This window comes from Equus przewalskii, chromosome 16, assembly GCF_037783145.1.
Source record: "Equus przewalskii isolate Varuska chromosome 16, EquPr2, whole genome shotgun sequence".
Taxonomy (NCBI): Eukaryota; Metazoa; Chordata; class Mammalia; order Perissodactyla; family Equidae; genus Equus; species Equus przewalskii.
In genome coordinates this window covers 11,359,808-11,382,871 of record NC_091846.1, presented here as the reverse complement: position 1 = coordinate 11,382,871, position 23,064 = coordinate 11,359,808, and the positions used below count along the sequence as shown (strand labels likewise).

Sequence of the window (23,064 nt, the reverse complement as noted above, 5' to 3'; positions counted from 1 at the left end):
AGCAGGAACTGAGGCCAAGAGAAGCTGTGGGGACAGGGAGAAACAGCTACCAAGAGTGGTTAAGAGGAGAGAGGTGAAATCCATCTCAACTAGTTTGGGGTGAGGCTGACACTGGAAGGAAGTAATTAATAACTTTAAGTCTCCAAGAAAAGAAAAGTTAGAACATTGATAAAGTGACATATCAAGCAGATACACACTTTTCTCAGTTTCTTAGTAGGGAAATTATGAGGCTAAAAATGAAAGCTGAAAAATTTCTCTTTGTAGATGTCATTTTTATATAGTCCATACAGTTGACAATTAAATTGGAATTAAAATCTCTTGAAGAATAGATGAAGTCTGTCTTCTACTTGCAAAAGAGTCCCTCTTAGGTTATTCACAACATGTCCCAGGAGCTCACAGTGTTTGGGTTCATTCAGTTTTAACTGAACATATATGCACAGAAACACGAAAGCTTACTGAGAGAGTGGCCTCTTTTCTGTTGTTGTAGGTATCCAAATATTCTTGCAGTTCCAAAACACTGAACTTGAGCTTGTCCAGAAGTCCACAAGAAAGGAGCTAAAGATAGGAAAATAATTTGTATTAAAACAACTAGAGAGATACCAAGACAAAGGCATGGCTACACAAATAGAGAAGTATATTTAGAACTAGTGTAAAGTAGAGAGCAATGGCATCCATTTAAATAAGCTGTGAAATTTGTAATTTTGCTCCACTCTCAGCTGCAATTGCCATCGAATACTAGTTTGCTAATCCAAATATCCTATAAAAACATTCATGTTTTCCCATATCAGTATAGACAGACAAATCTTAAGTAGCCCATAGGAGCCCACATAAAGATATATCCATTTTATGCATAAACTCTAGTATCTTCATCTAGTAAGACTCCAAGCAGTGTGGAGACAGATCTCCAAATAGATTTTCAAACTGACTTTGTATTTAATCTGTACTTTAAATCACTTAAGATAGAATGATTTCTTGTACTGTATTCATTGCTGCAAGTCATTCAACTATCAATCAAGTTCTTAGAAAGACTGGCTCTTCAGAAGCCTTTAAAATCAAAGCACATCCTCATTGGTTCTGAACCTTGGTATGAGATGAGATGCCTATCTGTGATATGCATGGGGGATGTAAAGAAAGGCAACACACACCTCTGCCCTCAAAGAGCTCTCCTGAGTCTTGCAGGGTTAGAGTTATATTCATAAAGTCAGGACTCAGCGGTCAGCCAGAGACTGTTTTAGTCATCCTTTAAAGTCATCATTTGCAGTTTGGGCTGGATGAATCTATCCAGAGGGCAATCAGTCTCTATTTGAGACTTGGGAGTGGGGAAAGTGATGACATGTTGCCCCTGGAGACCCATCTGGCTGGCCAACCTGGCATGGCGGGGACTGGCCAGGTCAGCTCTGGGTGGTTAGCTCACCATATTCACAGCTGTCAAAGTCAGAGTCATTGAAGAGAGGTGCCAAGGACACGGAGGGAGCACAGAGGTGGATTTTTCTCCTGATTCTCTGAAATGACTTTGCTTGGCCTGGGCTGGCAATGTACTGTCATTACAGTGCAGACTCAGGCCTTTAGGAGTCATATCACAACACAGCGCTGCTTGCAAACACTGAAACTGTCTTTAAAACAAACCACAACACAAAGAAGCTTCCCTGAAGTTCCACAGCAGAAGCTGGGCAGGGCACTCGCCAGCACGGCAGGACTGGGATACTCACGGTCTCGGCATCCACGAAAAGTGTTGGGCATTCAGAGCAGGAGGTGAGCATCTGGGAAGAGCTGACAAACTTGGATCCGATTCCCCGGAGGTTATCTCCAAGGTAACTGGCTGCATCACAGGTTAGGAAGCAGAACCTTTTCTGAATATTCTGCAAGGCAAAATAATTACATTTGTAAAGGCCAAGTTTTAACTTATGTGCTAGAACAACTATTTTTAAAATCTTTATAAAAATATCAAATGAACATGGGTGTTCGGTGTAGGGGGGAATAGGGAGCAGAGTGAATGTTTGTGTTAAGTCAACTAAATAATCCCCCAGTGTGGACAAAGTTTCTTCCTAAAATGTCATTTCCCAATGTGTGGATGCTCATATAATCTTTCAAATAAATGTTGCTTTTCTTTTTGCTGATGGCCAGTGCCAGTCAGCAGCTTGAGTCCTCTTAGCTTGTTTTTCAGATCCATGAGAAGTTACTGAGATTACTTCAATGCAGGCGAGACAAAATGGTCACAAGATATAACTCCGTTCTATTTCCCAAGATCAGAACTCCAGAGACAAGGCACTGAAATAGTGCCATTTGAGCCTTTGAAGGATGAGCGTAGATGCTACATGGGCCCTAATAACATCTCCCTCTGAGAGCATGTCTGAGCAGGTGTCTTTAACTCTGTCTTACAGCTTTGCATACATCAAGTCATTAACTCTTACAACCAGGTGAAGAGACTGAGGTTAAGAGAGGTTAAATAACTCACTTAAGGTCATGCAGCTAGTAAGTGATAGAGTAAGGGTGAGCCCGACTCCAAAGTTTACATTCCTTCCGTAAGTCTGTAATGCTTCCTAAAAGTTACTATTCCTCCTGTACTGCCTGAGGGAAAAAAAGACACTTAGGAAGAATCTGATTCCCTGTGCCTGTGTCAGTACCAAAATAGGAACATTTTTAGCCCTAAACTTCCAACACACAAAGAAGAAAAAGTACAAAATATTTAACCGAAAAATAATTCCAGTCCTAGGTAGTGGCTTTCCCGAAAGAGATGGTATACCCTTTGAGTTGTAGAGCCTACTCTGCGAGAAATCCTCTCTGCCTGTTACGAGGAAGTTAGCATGTCCCCAAAACAACAGCAGGCTTTTGCTGATTGATGTATCTTTACGGTGTTGTTAGTTTTATGTGCAGCTAAGTGAAATACCAAAAAAACCCAAAAACCAAAACCCCAAAACCCGACAGAATGTTAGAGCTGAAAGGAATAGGAAAGGCCATGTCCACCATGACTCAGCTAGTTGAGTGGCAGAGCTGGGATTAGGATTCAGGTCCTCCAAATAGTTTGGGGTTCTTCCCATCTTACCTAAGGATAAGGTCAGATCTAGGTTGACTTTTTATTATCCTGAGAAGCCAGATCTGTCAGGGAACTTTAGAGCCACATATAAAAGCAGGTGATATTTAGGAGATATAAATTCAGTTTTGTGCTCACTTGACTTCCATATAAACGTGCCATATAATTTGGTGGCACTGTGTGATACAATGACGATATTCCAACACAGGGGCAGCAAGGAGGAAATATAATGACTGAAACACTTGGAAAGATGTCTACAGGGGACCAACAGAAACCATTTCCTTGTTTTTAAAACCAAATTATTTTTGCAATTACCTCCTCTCTGCTCACTCCAAAATGCAACCAAATACAGGGAAACGTGGTATTCAGACTCACAGGAAAATGTTGGAAAATAGTAAACAGACATGACAAGAGATTAATAGACTGCATGTCTGAAATGTATTTCATTTCCAGCATATTTTATCAATACCTATTTTGCTACTAGTATTTCTCTCAATCATATAGCATTTGATGGTAGTTTAGAAAGTTCTTATGGCTAAATGTAATATTAAAAACTGAAATAGGTACATATTAATATTATTATTGCAAATAAGCTCCAAAGGGATTGATTTAATACCATTGCTGATGAAAAATTCCAAATCCAAATGTGCTCTCCAGGGCCCAGCTCATGTTACAACCTAATTGGTCCACTGGCAATAAGTCAGAGCTGTACATTTAAGATTTCCATTGGAAAAAGAAAGATTTCCATCCATTCTTCATACATGTACTGAGCACCTATTGTATGTTAGCAACTGTGCCAGCTGCTGGGGAATCCAAGTGAGACACCATTACCTGCCCTCTCCAGGGGAGATCAACACCTGGACTAGCAATTCTAATAGAATGTGAAAAGCATAACAGATGCCAACTACCATGTTTCGGGATCCCAGGGAACCGAGGAAGGGAGAAGGAAGTAAAGGAGGCTTCATTCACTGAAGTGACATCCAGTCAGGGATTTGCACGTAATTGGGGGTATGGTCGAGGGACAAGAGGAGATTCTAGCAAAGGGAGAAGTATTGCTCAGAACCATAAAATTGAGCATGAATAGTCTAGCAACTATAAGAAGCAAAAATTGTGACAACAGCCAAACTTAAATATGTATTATTAATCATTACTTTAAAATAGACTTCAGAACAATATAAATAATAAACTATTATATAGTTTATATATATAAATAATAAACTATTGCTTCTGAATCCTTAATAATTAAATTTACCTCACATGGTAGTGTATTTCTGGAATTCTTATCTTTCAGCAAACAGTTGTTTTCTGTCTTAAGCCTAACAGCCTCTCCAGCCCCCAGTTAGTCCCAGACACAACCTTAAGTTTGTCCATTCAACTTTCCAAAATGTTTCATTCACTAAAAGTAAATTGAAAAACTTGAGAGAGCAGCACAAATTATACTCAAAGTGAGAAACTGTAGCTATTACTACTATTGGTATATAATTCTCCAAAAACGGGTCATAAGAAGGGCTTCCAGGCTCAAAAACAGAGTTTACTTCTATATTAACTAAAGTATAGCTTTCTGAATTTGAAATTATTTAAGGCAGATGATCCCAGGTTTTCATTTTGCAATTTTTATATAATTCCTGATTTTCCTGCCTTTCCCTTCTGCCATGGCCCTTCTTGAAGGTGATTACAGGTCCCCATCCCTCAGTCCAAGCAAGTTATTGTCCCTCTCATGAAACACTCTGTTGAGAACTCAACCTCTCAAAAGTTTAACAGAGTTCTAACTTGTCTGTCTATTCATTCCTCCAACATTTGAGTCTTTTCAAAGTTGGAACAACATAGTTCCTTTGTATTTTTTCCTTGTATTTTCAGTGGCTGATTTGTGAGTTATTAAAAGTAAAGTTTAGAAAAATACTGAAGGAAAAGCATTTTCATTATAGGAAAATAGGAACTTGAAAGAAAGTAAAAAGAAAAAAATAAAAGACACCCATAATCTCATCACCTGGAGAAAACTACAATGAAATGCTAGTGTATAATCTTCACTATTTTCTAGGCATTAAAAAAATAAACAAAGGAGCAGTATTCTACATACTGGTTTTTTCCCAACTGATTTTCTCTTAAACTACATGGTAACCACGTTTCCATGTCAGTAAATCCCCCTATAACCTCGTCTTCATAGCTGAGTATTAATCCCAGCATTGCTATTTTCCCAGTCAATTTCTGCTTCAAACAGCACACAGAGCTGTTAACTCCAATGATGTTTGAAGACCTTCAGAGTTTCTTCATAACAAGGCATGGTTCTCTCTTCTTTTGCTGCCTCCCACCCCTGCCGATCAATTGATGAAATTTGGAGAGTAAAAGTTCAGAGCAAGACACATAGAGGAACTGCCAGGAATCTGTACAACCAACAGACAGACAGGCATAGAAATAAACTTTCAACCACCGATCAGAAGTTGAGCTCCCTCTATCTCTTTAGTTCAGTAGATGTTCTAAGTGTTTTGGGGGTAACAAGTGACGCTACATAGAGCTGTGTATGCAAGATGCCACAGGTGCCTGGCTGAGGGGTTGAAATCCAGCCTGCACTCAGCTGGCCACATATAGTACTGCAACCCTCTGGAGGAAGGGATGTTTGTTTCCAAATTGCACAAAGACACTGTGTGGACTAGCGGGGCTGTGGTTCACACAGGAGAAGCAAAGAATGACGTTTCATTTGTTCAGAAGCAACTAAGGGGAGTAAGCAAGTCTTCATAGCTACGGCTGGCATGTTTAAGGAATTCACAGGGGGAAGAAAGATAAAAGACAAGGACAGGAAACGCACAAATAAAAAATTAAAAAAAGAGATACAAGAGCGGTCTAAGACGAAAGAAGAGATGGAGGACAGGCCTGGCAGAAGATACCACTTAATGGTCCTGATGCCATGGTCACGTAGGATTGATGACATCATTTAAGGCCAGAAGGGCAGAAGTGAACAGTACATCATGGCAACCTAAATCATTTGAGGGCAGCATCTTCACAGTACCAGTTTGAGAAGGTTGAACAGATTAAGGATGAATGGAAGAAAGGATAAAGTCAGAGAACATTGAGGGATGTTTGGGGGAGAAAATAGTATAAACCCAGAACTAAATAACCACCCCTTCTTAGATTAGAAGCTAGCTGGCTCCCGTAAGAGACTAAGTCCTCTGAGCTTCTAGTGAGCACCGCACCTTAAACAAGGAGGAGAACACATGAAATGTATACACAGCACAGGAGCCATCTGAGTCGCACATGAGCTGGTTGATGTGGCTGCGCCAGGCTTCCTCGGCATCGTCACAGGCCGTGGGCTGAAATGCAGCTAGGATGGCCGAGAAGAAGGGCGAGGGAGGGGGAGAGACTCCCCTGTCACCTTCTCCAAAGCTGGAAAAAATGAAAAGGACTCTGTCAAGAAGTGATGTCCTTCTCGTCCTTTACCGGGTTGTAAGGTTCTAACCCTGAGTCAGCCTCCTCAGGTGGCCCGTTCTGCCCACTCCTCCCTTGGAGCTTGCTTAGGGAGCTTGGCTTTCATTCAGAGGTCTCTGGGATTCTTTTTTGATTCTAGAAAATAGAATCCAAATCAAAATAGAATCAAAATTTCACCTCTTGAATTTCTGCGATTCCTCCAATTCTGATTTCCTTTATAGAGACTCGGTACCTCTCAGCCTTCAGCAGTTGTCTCTTACTTTCCTCACTGGCCATTCCTCAGACACAGTATTAGTTTCTATGCTTTCACACTTTCATTTTTCAATATGAAAAATTATAACATAAATTTTCAGTCTTTTAACTCTTCCTTTGTGGAGGGAGAGTATAAATGAGTGCATGTGCATAAATGCCCAGAAGAAAAAGGTGGAGGGAGGAAAGGAAATGAAAGAAGAGAAATGCAGGGTGAGAGAGAGCGGAAGGAGGAAAGGAGAGAGAATGAACAAAAAGTGAAAAGTCAAGTTCTTCTCTGGGGATTACCTGAAGCTGTTTCTTTGATGGATGGATGCTGGTCCCCATAACAGAAGGCCTTTGTCTATCTAGCCTTATCAGGAGCTTTTACTTAGTTCTTATTTTCAGCCTTCAGAAGAGTGATTTTAGGATTCTGACTTTCTCCTCCTGTAGTAAATCTGTAGCATTATTACTTATGATTTATTCTAGATGCTGCATGAGTGCTTTTATCTATTCCTTTTTATATTTTTTCCTGTTCGTATTCTCTAACTATGTCTCACTAGTCTCAGAAATATCAGCCAATAGGCTGAAAGCCACCACTTAAGAAAGAGTAGGTATTTAGTTTATAAAGAACTTCTTGTTCTGGTCTTTTAACTCAAAATAAAAAGAACTCCTCATTTCCAAGCCTTGCCAATCTTGCTTATCTTCAAAGCTTACAAGTCCTGGACCATGTCCCCAGCCCCCTCTTTGGCTTTTATCTTACTCTATGGCTTTATGAGTTCCTACGTGAGTACCCTTTTGGGTTCCATGTAAGGCCCTATGCTGGGGTTGGATGATCCCAACCTACTGAGAGCCCTCGGAGCTACATGTCAGTTTGGATGCCTTCATTAGGAAGTCCCCTTCCAACAGTGCAAGTGTGACATATAACTTGAGTTAGAGTGAACGCGATACAGTGTGCCATATACGTTCGCACCACTCATTTCCACCAAGGGCTCCTTTACCTTGCAAGAGTAAACTGGTCCAGTGCTCGATTGCCTTTTTCTTCTGCCTCAGTCATATCCAAGCTAAAGCTATCACTGCATTCGAAAGTTGCTGGGAGTTCATTGATGGAACTAGAAAGATCATCCTCATGCACGGTGGTGTCCTCCTCTTCCTGGGCAGCTTCAGCCTGGAAGAATAAAAAGAGGAAAGAATCCCCCCAATATGTGAGAATATATAGAGGGAAATCTGTTCAACTAAAGGACAAATAGACAAATCGTGAGAGTGATAGAAATTGAAGGTATTTGTTTTCTAGCTACAATATAGTCAGTTTCTATCACTGGACTCAGGAATTCTCTGAAGTACTGTTCATTCTTTATCTTCTTTTCAATCTTTGCACAATAGTTCCCAAAGAGGCTCTCAATAGATTACCATATTTGATCCACGCTTATGGGATATAAGTGCTAAACTTGGAAAGGACCATTGAGACCACCTGGTCTAACCTTCCATTTTATACACGAGGAAATGGATGCTCCACGTGGGAAAGGGATATCAAGGAGATAATCAGAGCTGGACCTGGTACTAGAAACACACCACCTCTGGATTCAGACTTTCTCCATTGTACAACCCCGGCCTTCTAAATCAAGCCTGTCCAGATTCTATATTGAAGAGAATATAGTTATATAGAATCCCTTAGCTATGGAAACTAGAATTTAGAATCATCAGTGACTGGCATAGTAGATGCTCAAGAAATATCTGCAGTGTGCTTGAATGATCCATAGTTATCTCCTATGTCTACCATGTTGATAGGCCTTTCCATACTGAAAATCCTCTAAGATGCACTTACACATATGTTTTACACTTGGGAATATCCTTTAAAGATAACAGATATGAGAGGCTGCTCTCACGTTGCTATAAAATGTAGAAGAAGCAGTGAAACGAAAGGGCTCTGGGGCAGCAGATCTGGGATCAGTGAGGGGCAGGAAAGAGACATAGTGAGTAAAATGGAAAAAGAGGCTGGGCTTGAACTTGGGCCAGGGGAAAATCAGCTGGAGAACTGATTGTTCTTTATGAGAGGAAGGAAGGCAGCTGGATTACAGACCAGAAGAGGAGAGGAAGAAACTACACATACTTGTTTCAGTGAGTCATTTTCTTAAAACAAAAACAAAATCAAGGCAAAATAGAAATATATATGAATTAGAGTGTTATCATGGGTTGACATCTGGCCACTCAGTTAGTAGTATTTTGAATCAAGGATTAATAAGGAAATTAACAGGAATGTTTAAACTTATGTCAGGGGAACAGGATATCTCACATCTTTAAAGGATTGCTTGTAAATACTGAATTTCAGAGACTTATCCGTATCTGCTTCTTCCTGCTTTTTAAAACTACAGTGGTACAATGAGACTGGCCACTGACGACTGGTCTGGGTTATTAGTGTACATAAATGTCATCTGTTAGGGGAGGGCTGAGTTCTTAGAAAAATATCTTTCATTTTCTCTTTCTAACATCACGAATATATCAAACTTTGCAGAAACCCAGCTCATGTGAAAAACAGAAATAGCTTTTCAGAAATTAGACTCAATCTTTCCTTGATAGAATTAGATGATTTCTGTGTGAGTCCACAAAAATATTACTACTTAGGCAATGCTTTCTACGAGAAATCTGTATAATTTAGCATTGAAAATAGAACAATTGAGAAAATGACTATTCTGAGAAGGATCAAATGCTAATGACTTCACATTTATTTTGTGATGTCCTTTCCATGAAATTTAATTTCTTAATCTTAGGATTCTGGCATCTTAATCTCAGATGAGTTTCCTCTCTGGACCTTTTTGGGCTAAAAAAGGACTCTGATAATTCTTAAGAATCCTGATCAGACTTCCTTTGCAATGGGGCAATCTTAGAAATGTTCTTTAAGCTTCAAGCTTTTTAGGTGATTGCAATTTGATTGGTTGCTCTTGGTTTAAAGTCCACAGATTTGCCTAGAGCTCAGACCTGTTGTCAGTGCACTGTAAAAGAATACAGAATAGGTAGTAGTGTATTTTTTTCCATTAGAAGAAGTATCAGAATATTTTACACATTTTTTTCTATTTTATTTTCCCTTTCAAGCTAACACTATCATAACCAAACTCAGCATAGACAAAACTTTATCCTAACTGCAGTAGGTTATTTGGGAATTTCTAATATAAGAAAATAAAATTCTATACCGATGGGCATATATGTGGGCATATAAGTGAACACAGTGCAGGAGTGAATAGTTTAATAGATAGGGTATTTATGGAAATTTTGTTAAAATAAACTTCAAGTGAAATATGTATTGTTAGATTTTTTTTTTAAGCTTACCTTTTAAATAAGAAAATTGCACAACCAGAGGCACTCACAACTAGAATATACAACTATGTACTGGGAGGCTTTGGGGAGAAGAAAAAAAACGAGAAGATTGGCAACAGTTGTTAGCTCAGGTGCCAATCTTTAAAAAAAAGAAAAAGAAAATTGTATCCATTACTTATTTTTCTCCTCAGTCTGGCTAGGACAGTTCTGTGCAAATCTGGCATAACATGCTGATTGACACTGAAAATTTCAATAGTATGCTAAAAGGCGAGAATCGAATCAATGCACAAATTGTATAATTGATTCCTACATAGGAAAAAATTTCCCCAGATACATGCACACACCCACACCTCACTTAGCATATTGTTTTATAAAAGTCAGGACAAAGAACAGTAGTTTCCCAGTCACAGCGATCTCAGAATACACCAATTTGTTTTACCATTAATCAGCAGTGTTCATGCTGTATGGAAAATGCAAAATGGTTCATTTAAAAAGTACCTCAAATCAAATTTCTTTCAACCAACAAGAAGATGGCTGCTGAAGTTTGTGAGGATAAAACAACTTCAAAACACAGGCTCGGGTGCACAAACTCCATTATTTCAAAAAAGTAAGAAAGAAAAAGACAAAGATAGTCCCTCCACTTATAAATCCCCTAAGATTTCTCAGAAAATTGGAAGTACTTTTTCTTGAGGAAAACTGTGATCATAATTGCCAAAATCTCTTTACCTTTGAACCCTCAGAAATCTGAAGATTATTCATATCAGGCAAAGCAGAGTCAAAGCTAGCCATTCTGGTGTTAAAGGAATGAGGATCAGCAGGGGTCATGTCGCAGGCTGCAGTGAGCGATTCCATGGGGTTAGTCTCCTCAGAAGGGGAGAGAGTCATGATCTGTTGAGAAAGCAAAGGAGATAAAACATAGCATGAAGTTTCTTTAAAAGCTCTATTTATTCTTTTTTTTTTAAAGATTGGCACCTGAGCTAACATATATTGCCAATCTTCTTTTTTTTCTTCTTCTTCTTCTCCCCAAAGTCCCCCGGTACATAGTGGTATATTTTAAGTTGTGGATCCTTCTAGTTGTGGCATGTGGGACACTTCCTCAGCATGGCCTGACGAGCGGTGCCATGTCTGCGCCCAGGATCTGAACCGGCTAAACCCTGGGCTGCCAAAGTGGAGTGCAAGAACTTAACCACACAGCCACGGGGCCAGCCCCGAAAAAAAAGCGCTATTTATTCTTTACATAAGAGTACAAACCATTGTATGAGCTAGTTGTTGGTCGACAGGTAGCGTTTAAGGTACATATTTCACTGTTAATAGAACTTAAACATAGCAGCTGGCAATCTGGTATTACAGCACAGCATTCTACAACACGAATACCCATATTTTCAGAAAACCACATCAAAATTGTCTGTTATAGTTCCTAAAACTTTGGATTTCTGAGGAAGTTATTCGGGGAAAATCTAGGCCTTAACAGATTTGATGGCACTCAGGGCTCATAACAAATCCCCAGCATTTGTTTCCATTTGCAACCTACAGAGAAGAGGCCAGTTAGAATAAGTTAGACACCACCTGACACTTCAGATTTGAGTTTAGCAGCTGTGGAAAGTTTCTTTAGCTGCAACTGGAAACTGCATGACTGCTTTAATTACAAAAATAAGTCTCCCAATTCCTACAGAGAGCAAGTTCCTACTTACTAGGTCAGAGTGCTCCAGGATCTGGCTGGCTGTGAGGTCTTCCTCTTCGGAGGATTCATCGGAATCCTCATGGTTCATTTTATTGAGGCTGGGAGAACTTCCTGAAAGCTGGCGCTCCTCCAGAAGCTGCATATCGCACTTGTCCAGACTATCCAGAGAACGCCTGCGCACTCCCCAGTTGAAATTGTCCATACTCTCACCCTGAAATCACACCATCAGCTGTTTTTTTAATGCCCAAATCTTCCTGCACTTACACCTTCACACATTCAATTAGTCATAGCTTAGAAATAAATATTTTCAATATAAACTCTCAAGCCCTCATGTGCTTTGGTACCAAACATTTTGTTTATATGATGTGAAAAGTAGTAAAAGCATACTATTTTCACTTAAATGCATATTAAATCATAGGTCGAAGTGATTACACACTTTTCTTTGGCATGGTGGGTCATATTTTGTTTTTTAAAAGTTGATTTTGGTAAACTATATAAATGATCTGGGTTTCCAAAAATCCGTAAGCAAGAGATCATTAATATTAAAACCACTTCAGAAGAGGTCCCCGCTCCCCCCTTGTTTAGTACTGTTCTCAGAAGGAGAAAAAAAGTAGGAGCTATGCTTGTAGCACATTCCACATCCTCTGGGTATTAAGTAGAAGAGCATTAGGTAAACATTCCAGCCTGTTTCTGCCACAGCGGTTTCCACAGATAAAATGCAGAGTTAAAGACCATCAGAGAGCAGCTGGGCAAGGCCTGCCGGATCATGCACTATGCAGAGGCCAGAGCAGCACGGCTTAACTTTTGCTTTAGGCTCATCTTTAAATTACTGTCCCAGCGTAGAAAATAGTTACTTTCCTGGACCTGAAATGATTGACTTGGTACCAAGCACTATTCCTGGCAGGAACATTTTAATTTACTGAGAACTGGGCTAAGTGGCAATATAAGTGTTAAAGAAAGCTTTTAGTTGCATCTCAGATTTTCTCTATACACCATCTGATATTAAATGAGTTTATCCAACCAACATAAATTTTTTTCTAAAAATGAATTTGAGTTTTATTTTTCTCTCTATTAAGATAGGAATAAAGCAAGGGAAATATTACCCAGCCCACTGGTAAACAAATTTTAAGCTAAACAAATAGGTAATCTGAATAAAATCTAGCATAGAATACTTTCATTTATTAGACATTTGAAACACTGTCTGATGGTTCATTGAAATAAAATAACTTTTTCTGATGACAGTTCAGTTAATAGCATAATAATATAATATGAGAGATGCAAATTACTGTTAAAATTAGTGAGCATTAAATTTATTAATTTTCCTCTGGTTTAAGAGTCTATTTCTTCTGGCTTCTAATGAAACAAAACTGTCATTCTCAGATCTCTCATATAATAGATGCTTAACTTTGCCAAAGTCTGTTTTGGCTATTCATGGTAGAATGCAACAGGTAAGAATGCTAACCACATTCTGGATATGATATAGAAATTGTTATTATTATTCATCCACATTTATGATGTTTATGATTGTTTTTAGGCATGTTTGATTATAAAGAGAAAGCAGACTCAGAATATGATTTTCATTCTGTAGCTGTATCTGTTGTTTTGTCTGTATCTGTACTTTTTATTTGTATCTGCTATGATAAATTACCATCAAGTAATATCTTTCTTGATGGAAAAGGCTAATTTTTGTGCTGAGATTTTATAAGTTCATTTTTTTTTTTTTGAGGAAGATTAGCCCTGAGCTAACATCTGCTACCCATGCTCCTCTCCTTTTTTTTTTTTTTTTTTTTGCCGAGGAAGACTGGCCCTGAGCTAACATCTGGGCCCATCTTCCTCTACTTTACATGTGGGACGCCTGCCACAGCATGGCTTGCCAAACGGTGCCATGTCCACACACAGGATCTGAACTGGCAAACCCCAGGCTGCCGAAGTGAATGTGTGAACTTAACTGCTGTGCCACTGGGCCAGCTCCATATGCTGAGATTTTAAAACAGCTATGGCAGTAAAAAAATTGAAAAAATGTGGAAGAGGCAAGAGTCCTTGGAAGAAGAAGAAAATGTCATGTGTGAAGAAATTTAAAAAAATGTAAAAACAAGAACACAGAGTAAAAAGAAGAATGTGAAAATAACTGGGAGAAATATACAAAGATACATATAAAACATCAGTTTACAAAACTGATTCTCTTGCACCAAATCAATGGAAGGATTGGATAAACTCCCTTAAGCGACAATTCTGAAAGTCTTCCACACTGAAACTAACGCTGAACCATGAGCTTGCGGAGAAACATAGACATCCAGGGCCAGAGAATGCCACACTGGGCATAGAGGGCTGTTACTATTGACTTGGTAGCAACTCTGGTGAAGACTTGAATTAATCAGGTATGAGAACCTGGAGTCAGGGAAAGCTGTTCTTGCAGGAAAGATATCTGGATGTCTTGCTAGAGGATGCAATGACTGATTAGAGGCAAAGGTGTTGAAATTGTTTCCCTGGTGGTGGCCGATGGGCTGAGATGGCACAGTGCTGTAGTCTAGCCTAAGTTAAAGTCCTTGATGATTAGAAGTCACCCAGGCCTTCTCAGCATGGCACAGGAATATCCTTACTGGGAGAGCCATCCTCCATCTTCCCCACACCCAAATGTCAGATTTACATTTTATGTTACCTACAAGGTCAAAGGTCAAAATGGTGTTTTACTGATTATGTCAAATTTTCTATGTGTGAGAAAATTTAGAAGATGGCTAACTATTCCCAATGGACAATTTGCGTATGTCAGTTATCAAACTTAAATAACCACTCAGGATTTATACTGAGATGAGAAAGTATTAATGATTGAACATTCTAGAAATGTTGGAAATGATCTTCTCTGAAATAATTTTTTTCATATTGGAACTCTGTCAAATAAGAATTATTGCTGAAGGAACTTGGGTGCTCTGTGGTTAAAATATTTTCCCCCAAATGTACCTACTTGGATCAAGTCTGATATGACATAGCTACAGTGTGATTGTAGGTCAGTTTGCCCAGATGATCCTGGTTTATGCCTGTTGTCTGGATGTAATTACCATCAGCACCCTCTTTTACTTGCAGAAGGACCCCCATTTGAATGAAACTTTATACAGGCACCATACAAAGATAGCTCCTAATTCCTGGAAAATAAAGGGATTCAACTGGAAGTGTATGTGGAATATTGTTAGATGCAGCTTGTTGAGTTCACTTTTAATAAAAGAATTGAACAACAAAACCAATCCAGCTATGCACTGCCTAATCAGAAATTACACGATTTCCCTGGATCATATTTAAAAACTCAGTTTCTTTCACGAGATATAATCATGCAACTTTCAGAACTAAGCATATAAAGATTTTAAAACTGTCTTGTATTTATGCCTCAGAAAATATTTCCATAGTAGAGCAACCAAGAAAAATACTTCTTCTATCACACACACTTCAATGTAAATATGCACGCAAATAGGCATACATACGCTAGAAGGGAAGAAAAAAGCAATTATATTGTTATAAATCTGCAGTGATGCGAAATATCTACTAGCGTATCTGGATTAAAAACAGCATCGTCTTACCTGAAGTTCCTGGGTAGCAAATTGAATGGACAGAAAAACAAATAAGAGGTCTATTTAAAATGATTATATTAAAGGTACTCAAGTGTATTTGTCTTAGCTCTAACACAACACCAAATAGTACTAATAATATATACTTCAGTAGATGCAACTTAAAAAAAGTAAAGATACACAAACCCCAAGGAGAAAAATCAGTATCAAACACCAGAAATTTCAAACCTCTGAGTAGTGGATGACGTAGCTGGGGTAACAAATCATAAATACGATTTCTAAAATAACTTTCCACTTCAGTGACAACTTTGGTCTCCTTAACACTTTTTTTTTGGAATGCCTAAATTTTTATTTGTGAGAAAATTGTTAAATGTCATGGGAAAATGAATGAGGGTCATCAACTGGAAAAAAAAGGTGACATCACCTGATCCTGCTCACAAAGCTAAAAGTGTTTGTGACCATGATCTGTTCACTGCTGATGTGCAATTAATAGCAAAGAAATAGCACCTATAAAGCTTCTGAAAAGTTCAAAGGCAAACCCTTACAGATAGCATTTAATGAGAAGGAATGGACATCACCAAACAACTGGTCTTTCTTTTTGTTTTGATAATTGTGTTTTGATCTAGAAGCCAAATATGCTTACCTTTCTCATTGAGGAGACACTGAAATTACTCACCAGTGACAGTACAAAGGAACGAACATTTAGAAGGCCTACTATGTGCCTGACACTACACCAGCAGCTTTACATGGGTTATCTTACTTAGTCCTCTCATCATTCTACCTCTCATCATTAAATGTCTTGTCATACACATTTAAAAGATGAAGCCAAGAGCAATAGCATCCATGCCTAAGGTCATATAACTAGGTCAGTCACAGAGTTGAAATTCAAAGTTGGACCTGCCTGACTTCAAAGCCCAAGCATTTTCACTCTGTCTTGGTGGCTAGGACAATAGAACACTAGAAGGAAGGTGTAGTATTCACTATTTATTGTCCCTGAAAAACATTAGTATAATATTTATTTTCAAGTGACAAGCATCTCAGATTTTCCCTCCTTTATTTTGATAGAAATTGAATTTGTTAGTTGTTCTGAAATGGTGTCTAATCCCTCCATTTTACATCATTCCTGCTAGGTCACTTCACATAACACTTTTTTTGGCTGAGGCTGGAAAATGATGCCTCTCTTCCTTCATCAATTTTTCCCTCCCTCTTTCAACTTCCAAGTGAACAGGTGCCCAAGCTTGAATTGTAGCCTAACAGCAAAGATTAGGTCAGTTGTCCAGATCAGGGAGCTAATCTTCTGATATTCCATATAGCTCTGGCTCAGAGACACTTTGAAAGTATACAAAACAATTGTATTTTGCTTTACACTTTTTAAACAATCCTTACCACGTTTAGCAATGGATTTCTTTACCAATAATTATGGTTAACAGAAAACTCTGCAATACTTTTTACTAGTTCTAGAACAACTGAAGGTAAAAAGTTGACACTTATTTTAAAGATGCCGTACAGTCAGTGCCTTTATACTCTTTAAGGACTTGATCTACTACACTTGGTTTCCAGGGAAAGAACTGGTGAAGAAAACATTCTTCATTCTAAGGACCTGATTTTCCTTTGCTGGCCCAGACATCCAGGGTAGTCAGTGGGCCAGGGAGGGACAAAGAGGACAACTCCCTGGCCTCACCTCAACATAAGTGGATTGGTGAGCAGTCATATCCTTCTAGGGAAGATAAGCAGCTGCTCGAAGCATCATTTCCCACAAGTTTCCAGTTAAGTTAGGAGGTGCCTACCCGTCACAGGATGTGATAAGCTTTGAATCTGGGCCTCCACTTTAACTGTAAGACTAGCAGAAAGTGCTTTCTTTGTCTGGGAAATATAGTGCACTTAGTTAAATGTGAGCTAAGGTATGTTGAGCGACACCATGAGCCGGCTCCATAGCAGGCATTTTTACGTATGCCAATCTCACTCTTGTGAATTTAGTTTTCGTCCCAGGAGGCAGAAGACTCCCTCTCAGCTGGAACATGGCCCTAAGCTATTGAGATGAGAGTGATGAGGTGATGCTCCTCCTTCCACTCCCAGTTTTCAAAAACAGGATTCACAACTGAAAGCATCTTATTACCATAATTGTCATTCAAATAAATGAATCTGCATTTGCCCGTTGAGACTCGAATTCAGCAGCTCCAGGTGTCGGGAACACTAGCTGTGCGCTCCGAAAGCAGCGCCAAGAGCTCTCATGTGCGTTTTATCTTGTTTCAAGTTTTAATGATTTCATCAAACAGCACAAAGGTGCTGGAGCCCTCGAGCTCCCATCTCATGTTCTAGCAGGCAAGCTTTAAAGTAACGTATTAGAGCAATTTCACATTTAAGATAATTAACTACTTAGCATGTTTTACCCAGACACCAGTGAACAGGCTGAGAAAATGAATGTTTTTGTGATTTTTTTTTTAAAGTTCACCTTTGGACTACATACACACAGTCTTTGTGTGGTCATTAAAAGTCAGCTCTTTGCCATTTAGAAATAACTTGGCAGCCTTTGCCGTGGGCTCAGACAGGAAGGGCGTGGTAAACTTTTGCCAAAGTTGAGCTGCTGTACTTTGAATAAGTTGATTCAAAACAAAGTTCACAGCTGTCCAATTAAAGACTCTGTTATAAAAACTCATTTAGCAGGTAAAAAAGAAACGGTTTCGTTAGTCAAGGAAAAGGCTGAATGGATTATTTTTACAGAGAATATACTGTACCTCTCCATCCTCCAGCTCCACGTCTAGGAAATCAAAGTCTCTAAAGACTCTGAACTGCTGCTCACTGTTCGTGTCATCCATGTTCTCCTGCTCTCGGGCGCCGTCCTCAGAGGACACCAAGCTTGTCTGGTGCTCAAGCAGATCCACATCCCCACACGATGAAAAAATCACCTACGAGTCGAGAGTCCTCTCCTGAGAAAGCGTTCTCCCTTTGGTTGTTTGTGCTATGAAAAACTGTAATTGGTTCTTCATAGCACTATATTTCCAGTACACACCTAATTCCTTAAGTGGGTATTTTTAGAATGTTCTTTTATTATTTATGTTGGACAGGTGCCTTCAGATTAAACTCGTTGCAAAGATGCAAGTTACGTACTAGGAAAATGTTCAAGAGTCAAATTGCTGCTTCTTAATGGATGAAGACTGGATCCTACCTGTGTGTGTGTGTGTGTGTGTGTGTGTGTGTGTGTGACAGACAAACTGAGCATGTGTTCACAGGCAAACTAGAGCAGCCAAGAAATTTTCCACTGTTTGTGAACTGCTTAAGGTTAGAAATTGTGCACATTCACACACACATCCATGTCACATACATATTATCACATAATATTTTAAGGATTACTGATAGCAAGATATGTTATTATAGAAGGAACTGTGAGAGCAAAGGATTTAACCCTTTTAGAGATAAACCAGGAACTGGTAAGGAATAAGAAACAGAAGCCAAAAAGTTCAGTATTGCCTATTTGAATTACAGAAGAGTAGCTGAGCAGCCATGTTCATCACTTATACTTAAATTCCTGTCTTATTGACTTAAACAAAACTTTTTTCTATTAAAATCTTTAGTATGTTAATATTTTAAAATTAACTTCTGTGTTTAGGTTCTTTTCACTGGGCCATTTTAATAGAACTTTTTAGAAGGAATAAACTGCAAATGAACCTAAATGTTTTGCTATCTAGCCTGTCCTGAACATACAGTGGTATTAAATAAAGTGAACGGTATTTTTTATTTAACTATTATAACGTCTAGTCTTCCTTGAAAAGTAGGCCAATCATTTATAAGAATTTAAATATAACAAATGAGTCTCAAAAGTAAAAAGACTGAATGGATTTTAAGTGTACTCTTTTTCTTCAGTGTTTGAGAACAGTTATATGATTTGCTCTATGTTCCCATAAAATGGTACATGACACACAGTTTGCACAGGGATTGCAAATGGGTATATGAGGCAAATAGCATTGAAGGCCAGTCAACTAGTTGGTGAGAGATGAGACCAAATTCCTGTTTCTTCGGTTGAAGCCTCCCTAGCCTAGTTAGTGCTGTTTTTCATTTGTGGCATACTCCAGGTGAACATTTCTAGCTAGAATTTCAGCATGGAAACAGGCAGTTTAGATCTGAAGGAGAAAGTGCCCAACACAATGGCAGTTAAGAAACAGCCCTTGTTTCTCTCCCTTGTGGGCTGTGAGGCTCTGTCTGCCCCTGCCACTATCACCTCGTCCAGCCCCTGTTCCCTCTGCTCTAAATAATGTCACAGGAGCAGCAGCAAACCCACTGATCAATAACAGTAAAAAGCTGACTTCAGTGGAGACAAGCTTAGCTGATGGCTGGCTCGGGCGCATTCCCAGGTGACAAGAAGTATTAATTTGCAGTTTAGCAAGTATTTATGAGCCTCTAGTATTTCACATGCTCATGAACTGCATTAGTAGATACATTTTGGGATTTTAAAAACAGCTCCACAGGGAAATTGTTTGCTAATTCTTACTTTATTTGGGAAATTATTTAGTTTGCTATTTCTTTTCTTGTTAATAATAAAGATGCTGTGATACAGATGAAATAAAAATACCTGGTGAAACCAGACCCTGAGATTTTTATTGCTTTTGCTGTAATATACTCACACACACGATCTGAATTTTCTAAATTTTCTAAACGATTCAGAAGCTAACTTCTAATACTTCAATTATTCATTTATTCCAAAACTCAGTGGAATTTTTGAAAAACTGTAACATCAGTGGAAGTTTATATGAGAAAAAAAACCATAATATATCATTATTTTCATCTTTATTGTACATATGTAAAATAATGACATCACTGTTATTGATGATGTGTGTATAGAGAGTAAAATTATACCCAAAGGGAATGTATAGCATATATAGTGGTGCAGGAGATAGTCACATATATATATTTTAAGGAAGTCTGGGCATATTTATAAAAAAATCCAAGAAATTTTAAAAAATGAAAATAACTGAGTATGTATTTACAGGCAAACTGGAGCAAATAGCCAACAAAGTTTTTCATTGTTTTTGAACTAAGTGAGATTAAAAATCATGGTGTGGAGAGAGATAATCTAGGGGTTTGAGCTAGATGGTGGATATCACACTTGTCATTCATAGTTGAATCCTCTAAACTATATGATCAAAGGTAAAAAAGAACCAAAATAAATATGATATGAGACAGAACTTACTGATGGATTTTTGCTTAATCCTACTTCTTGGCCACACAGAGAAAGGACATGCACCAACTTCTCTTTTGTCCTCTTCTGGAAAAGAAACACACAGGCAGGTTTTAATCATGGGGTCCTGTGATCAAATCTGCTCTAATACCATGGTCATTAGCCACACAGGGCAATCGCACTTGAAATGTGGCCATGAGAACCAAGATATAAAATACACAAAGACTTGGTTTGAAAAAAGAATGTAAAACATCTCATGAATAATTGTAAAATATTGACTATATGTTGAAATAATAATATTTTAGACATATTACATTAACTAAAATGTTATTGAAATTAATTTTATCTGTTTCTTTTTACTATTTTTTTAAAGGTGACTATTAGAAAATTTAAAGTGAGGCTCACATTGTGTTTATACCGGATGGTGCTGATCCAGGTTTTCCCAAGGGAGGGGGCTGAAAATCAATTTCTAGGGTCTTCATCAGATATTCATTACTCCCCTTGATATTCTTTTCTTTTATGCTACAACGTTCAGCATCAGCAGGGCTTTTCCTTACACCTACATTCTATCTATTATGTTACGGTACAAATCTGTTTTCCTCAAATGGGAGAATACTTTCTGCAGAAGTAAAAACTTGAATTATTTCCAAGCCATATTAAATCTTTCTCAATTTATTCTTCCTACACTTAAATAGATTCAATTCCTTTTGCTTTTCTTCATGAGCCTTATTTTTCAGCCCCTTAAGCATGGAGATTCTTCTATAAACCATCACATTTTCTAGTGACGTTGATAAACCAGGTCTCAGAATACTTGGTGAGTTGAGAATGAAAAGGCAGAGTAACTAGAGCCTAAAAAATGGTAATGTACTTCAGAATTGCTCTTAAGGCAATCTTCCTAATCTCTTTAAAATGATTTCTCCTTTTTAATCTGATTTCAGTTAGTGTGGAGACTGCTAGGAGGCCAATATCACTCATAGATTTTCCTTCTTAGTGGAACTGAATTCACTGCATCCTTCTTTCCAAATTATAGAAGGGACACTGAATACGGTGACTTTTCAAAGTCAAAGGAGGACTTTCATGTTGAAGGATGGCAAGAGATTTGCTGAACTATTTCTCTAAGTTTTCGCAGGCAATTTACAATTCTGGGAAGGAATCAATAGAGAGGAACATGGAGTTGGGCTGTATATTTTTCTTCTCTTTTCCAAATCCCCAAGAAAGTACAGTAGGCAATGAAGGCTCACTGAGAAGCAGCTATGCTCCAGCAGGCACTGTGCTATACCTTCCGCTTCCCTCACCTTTCAGAGTGAAGGGGAGTCCTGCTGGGCGTGCACACAAAGTGCTTTTCCCTGCTCAGCACCTGCTTCGCTGCCTTCCAGTAATGCAGTCCCTCTTATCTTGGGAACAGCTCCTCTCCCTCTAAGTGGGGCTTTCCCTCCCTTGCACATGCTGCAAGAGTCCTTTTTCTAGAATCGCTATGGACGTTGGGGAGGGGAGGCCTCTGTCCTGAAATCATCAGAGGCAAAGACCATGTAAATCTGGAGCTGCCAGGGGTCAGTGGTGCCTCACATGGGAAGAATCTGCCTGAGAATGAAGTCAGCAGAGAGGAAAGAAGGGCCCAGACTTTGGGAAGGGAACGTGGGGACGGTGAGAAGGAGAGAGGGAGTCTAAGGATCCAGTTCCTGATTTTGTGTACTAGAATCCAGCCATGCCTGAAGCCAAGATATATGAATTAATAAATTCCTTTTCCATTTAAGGTAATTTTTCACTGGGCTTCTGTCATATGTCACCAAAAGAGCCCTGAATAATGCAGGGATTTTACTTGGCAATAAGTCCAATGACATCAATACTGTGATGCAGTCACCCATCCACAGTACAGTCTTAAGCTGTGATAACAGAACTACAGAGAAATCTGGCAGCCCACTCTGCTCTGTAGGGCTGAGACTGGATGGAGACCATGGCTACAGTGCCTGCTCAGGAGCCAGAATGGGTATTGAGTATACAGCTCTATCATATAGAATTGTTTGGGAGAACTAATGATATATTATTTGGAGAAAAAAGGACTTGTTTGGGTGAGTGGCAGAGGGGTAGGGTTTCTTTGAATGTTTGAAGGGCTGCCATGTGAAAGATCAGATTTCACTTTCTGAGCCTTAAGAGAATTAGGACCAATGGGTAGAAGCAAAAAAGTATCAGACTTCAACTCAATGTAATGAGCTGTTCAAAGATAAAATGGATTCCCTTGGAATGTCGTGAGAACCTCACCATTGAAGCGTTGATGCCCAGATGGGCAACGTTGGGATGGTGAATGGGAGAATCTCATATTACATGGGCAGTTGGGCTCAGCAGGTCGCTTAAGCTTCCTTCCAATCCTGGGAGTCTAGGATTCTATACCTGAGAATACTGGGGCCTTTTCCAGCTTACAGGAACAAGGACATTGGAGTTGGAGCCTGATGAGGTAGAGGACGTGCTCCGGGTGACGGCCATAGCCCTGGGCTTCCCATCACGCCCAGAAGAGTTCTGCAGTTCGTCATATCGCCTCCCGATGATTGGTGTCTTGAGAAAAAAGAATACAAAAGCACAGGTTCTTTTATCTCATTCTGTGGTATATGGGATCACTCTACCCAGCAGCAGCCAAGAACTGCTTACCTGATTAAAAATTAGATTA

At 39.0% G+C, this 23,064-nt stretch overlaps 2 protein-coding genes across 10 annotated transcripts in view; one reads left to right on the top strand and one right to left on the bottom strand.

The window, feature by feature from the left end:
• FRY (FRY microtubule binding protein) overlaps positions 1 to 23,064 on the bottom strand; it is a 403,013-nt gene that overhangs the window by 17,442 nt on the left and 362,507 nt on the right. For all 8 annotated transcript variants that reach the window (XM_070577933.1, XM_070577936.1, XM_070577934.1 and 5 more), the window contains 9 exons: positions 22,791 to 22,952; positions 20,415 to 20,489; positions 17,965 to 18,135; positions 11,683 to 11,883; positions 10,718 to 10,879; positions 7,681 to 7,847; positions 6,220 to 6,409; positions 1,710 to 1,859; positions 457 to 555 (listed from right to left, as the gene is read on the bottom strand). In XM_070577933.1, the coding sequence (XP_070434034.1) occupies positions 457 to 555; positions 1,710 to 1,859; positions 6,220 to 6,409; positions 7,681 to 7,847; positions 10,718 to 10,879; positions 11,683 to 11,883; positions 17,965 to 18,135; positions 20,415 to 20,489; positions 22,791 to 22,952 (1,377 nt within the window). The remainder of the gene's footprint in view (positions 1 to 456; positions 556 to 1,709; positions 1,860 to 6,219; positions 6,410 to 7,680; positions 7,848 to 10,717; positions 10,880 to 11,682; positions 11,884 to 17,964; positions 18,136 to 20,414; positions 20,490 to 22,790; positions 22,953 to 23,064) is intronic.
• Positions 1 to 23,064, top strand: part of ZAR1L (zygote arrest 1 like) — a 104,195-nt gene that overhangs the window by 31,077 nt on the left and 50,054 nt on the right. The window lies entirely within an intron of this gene.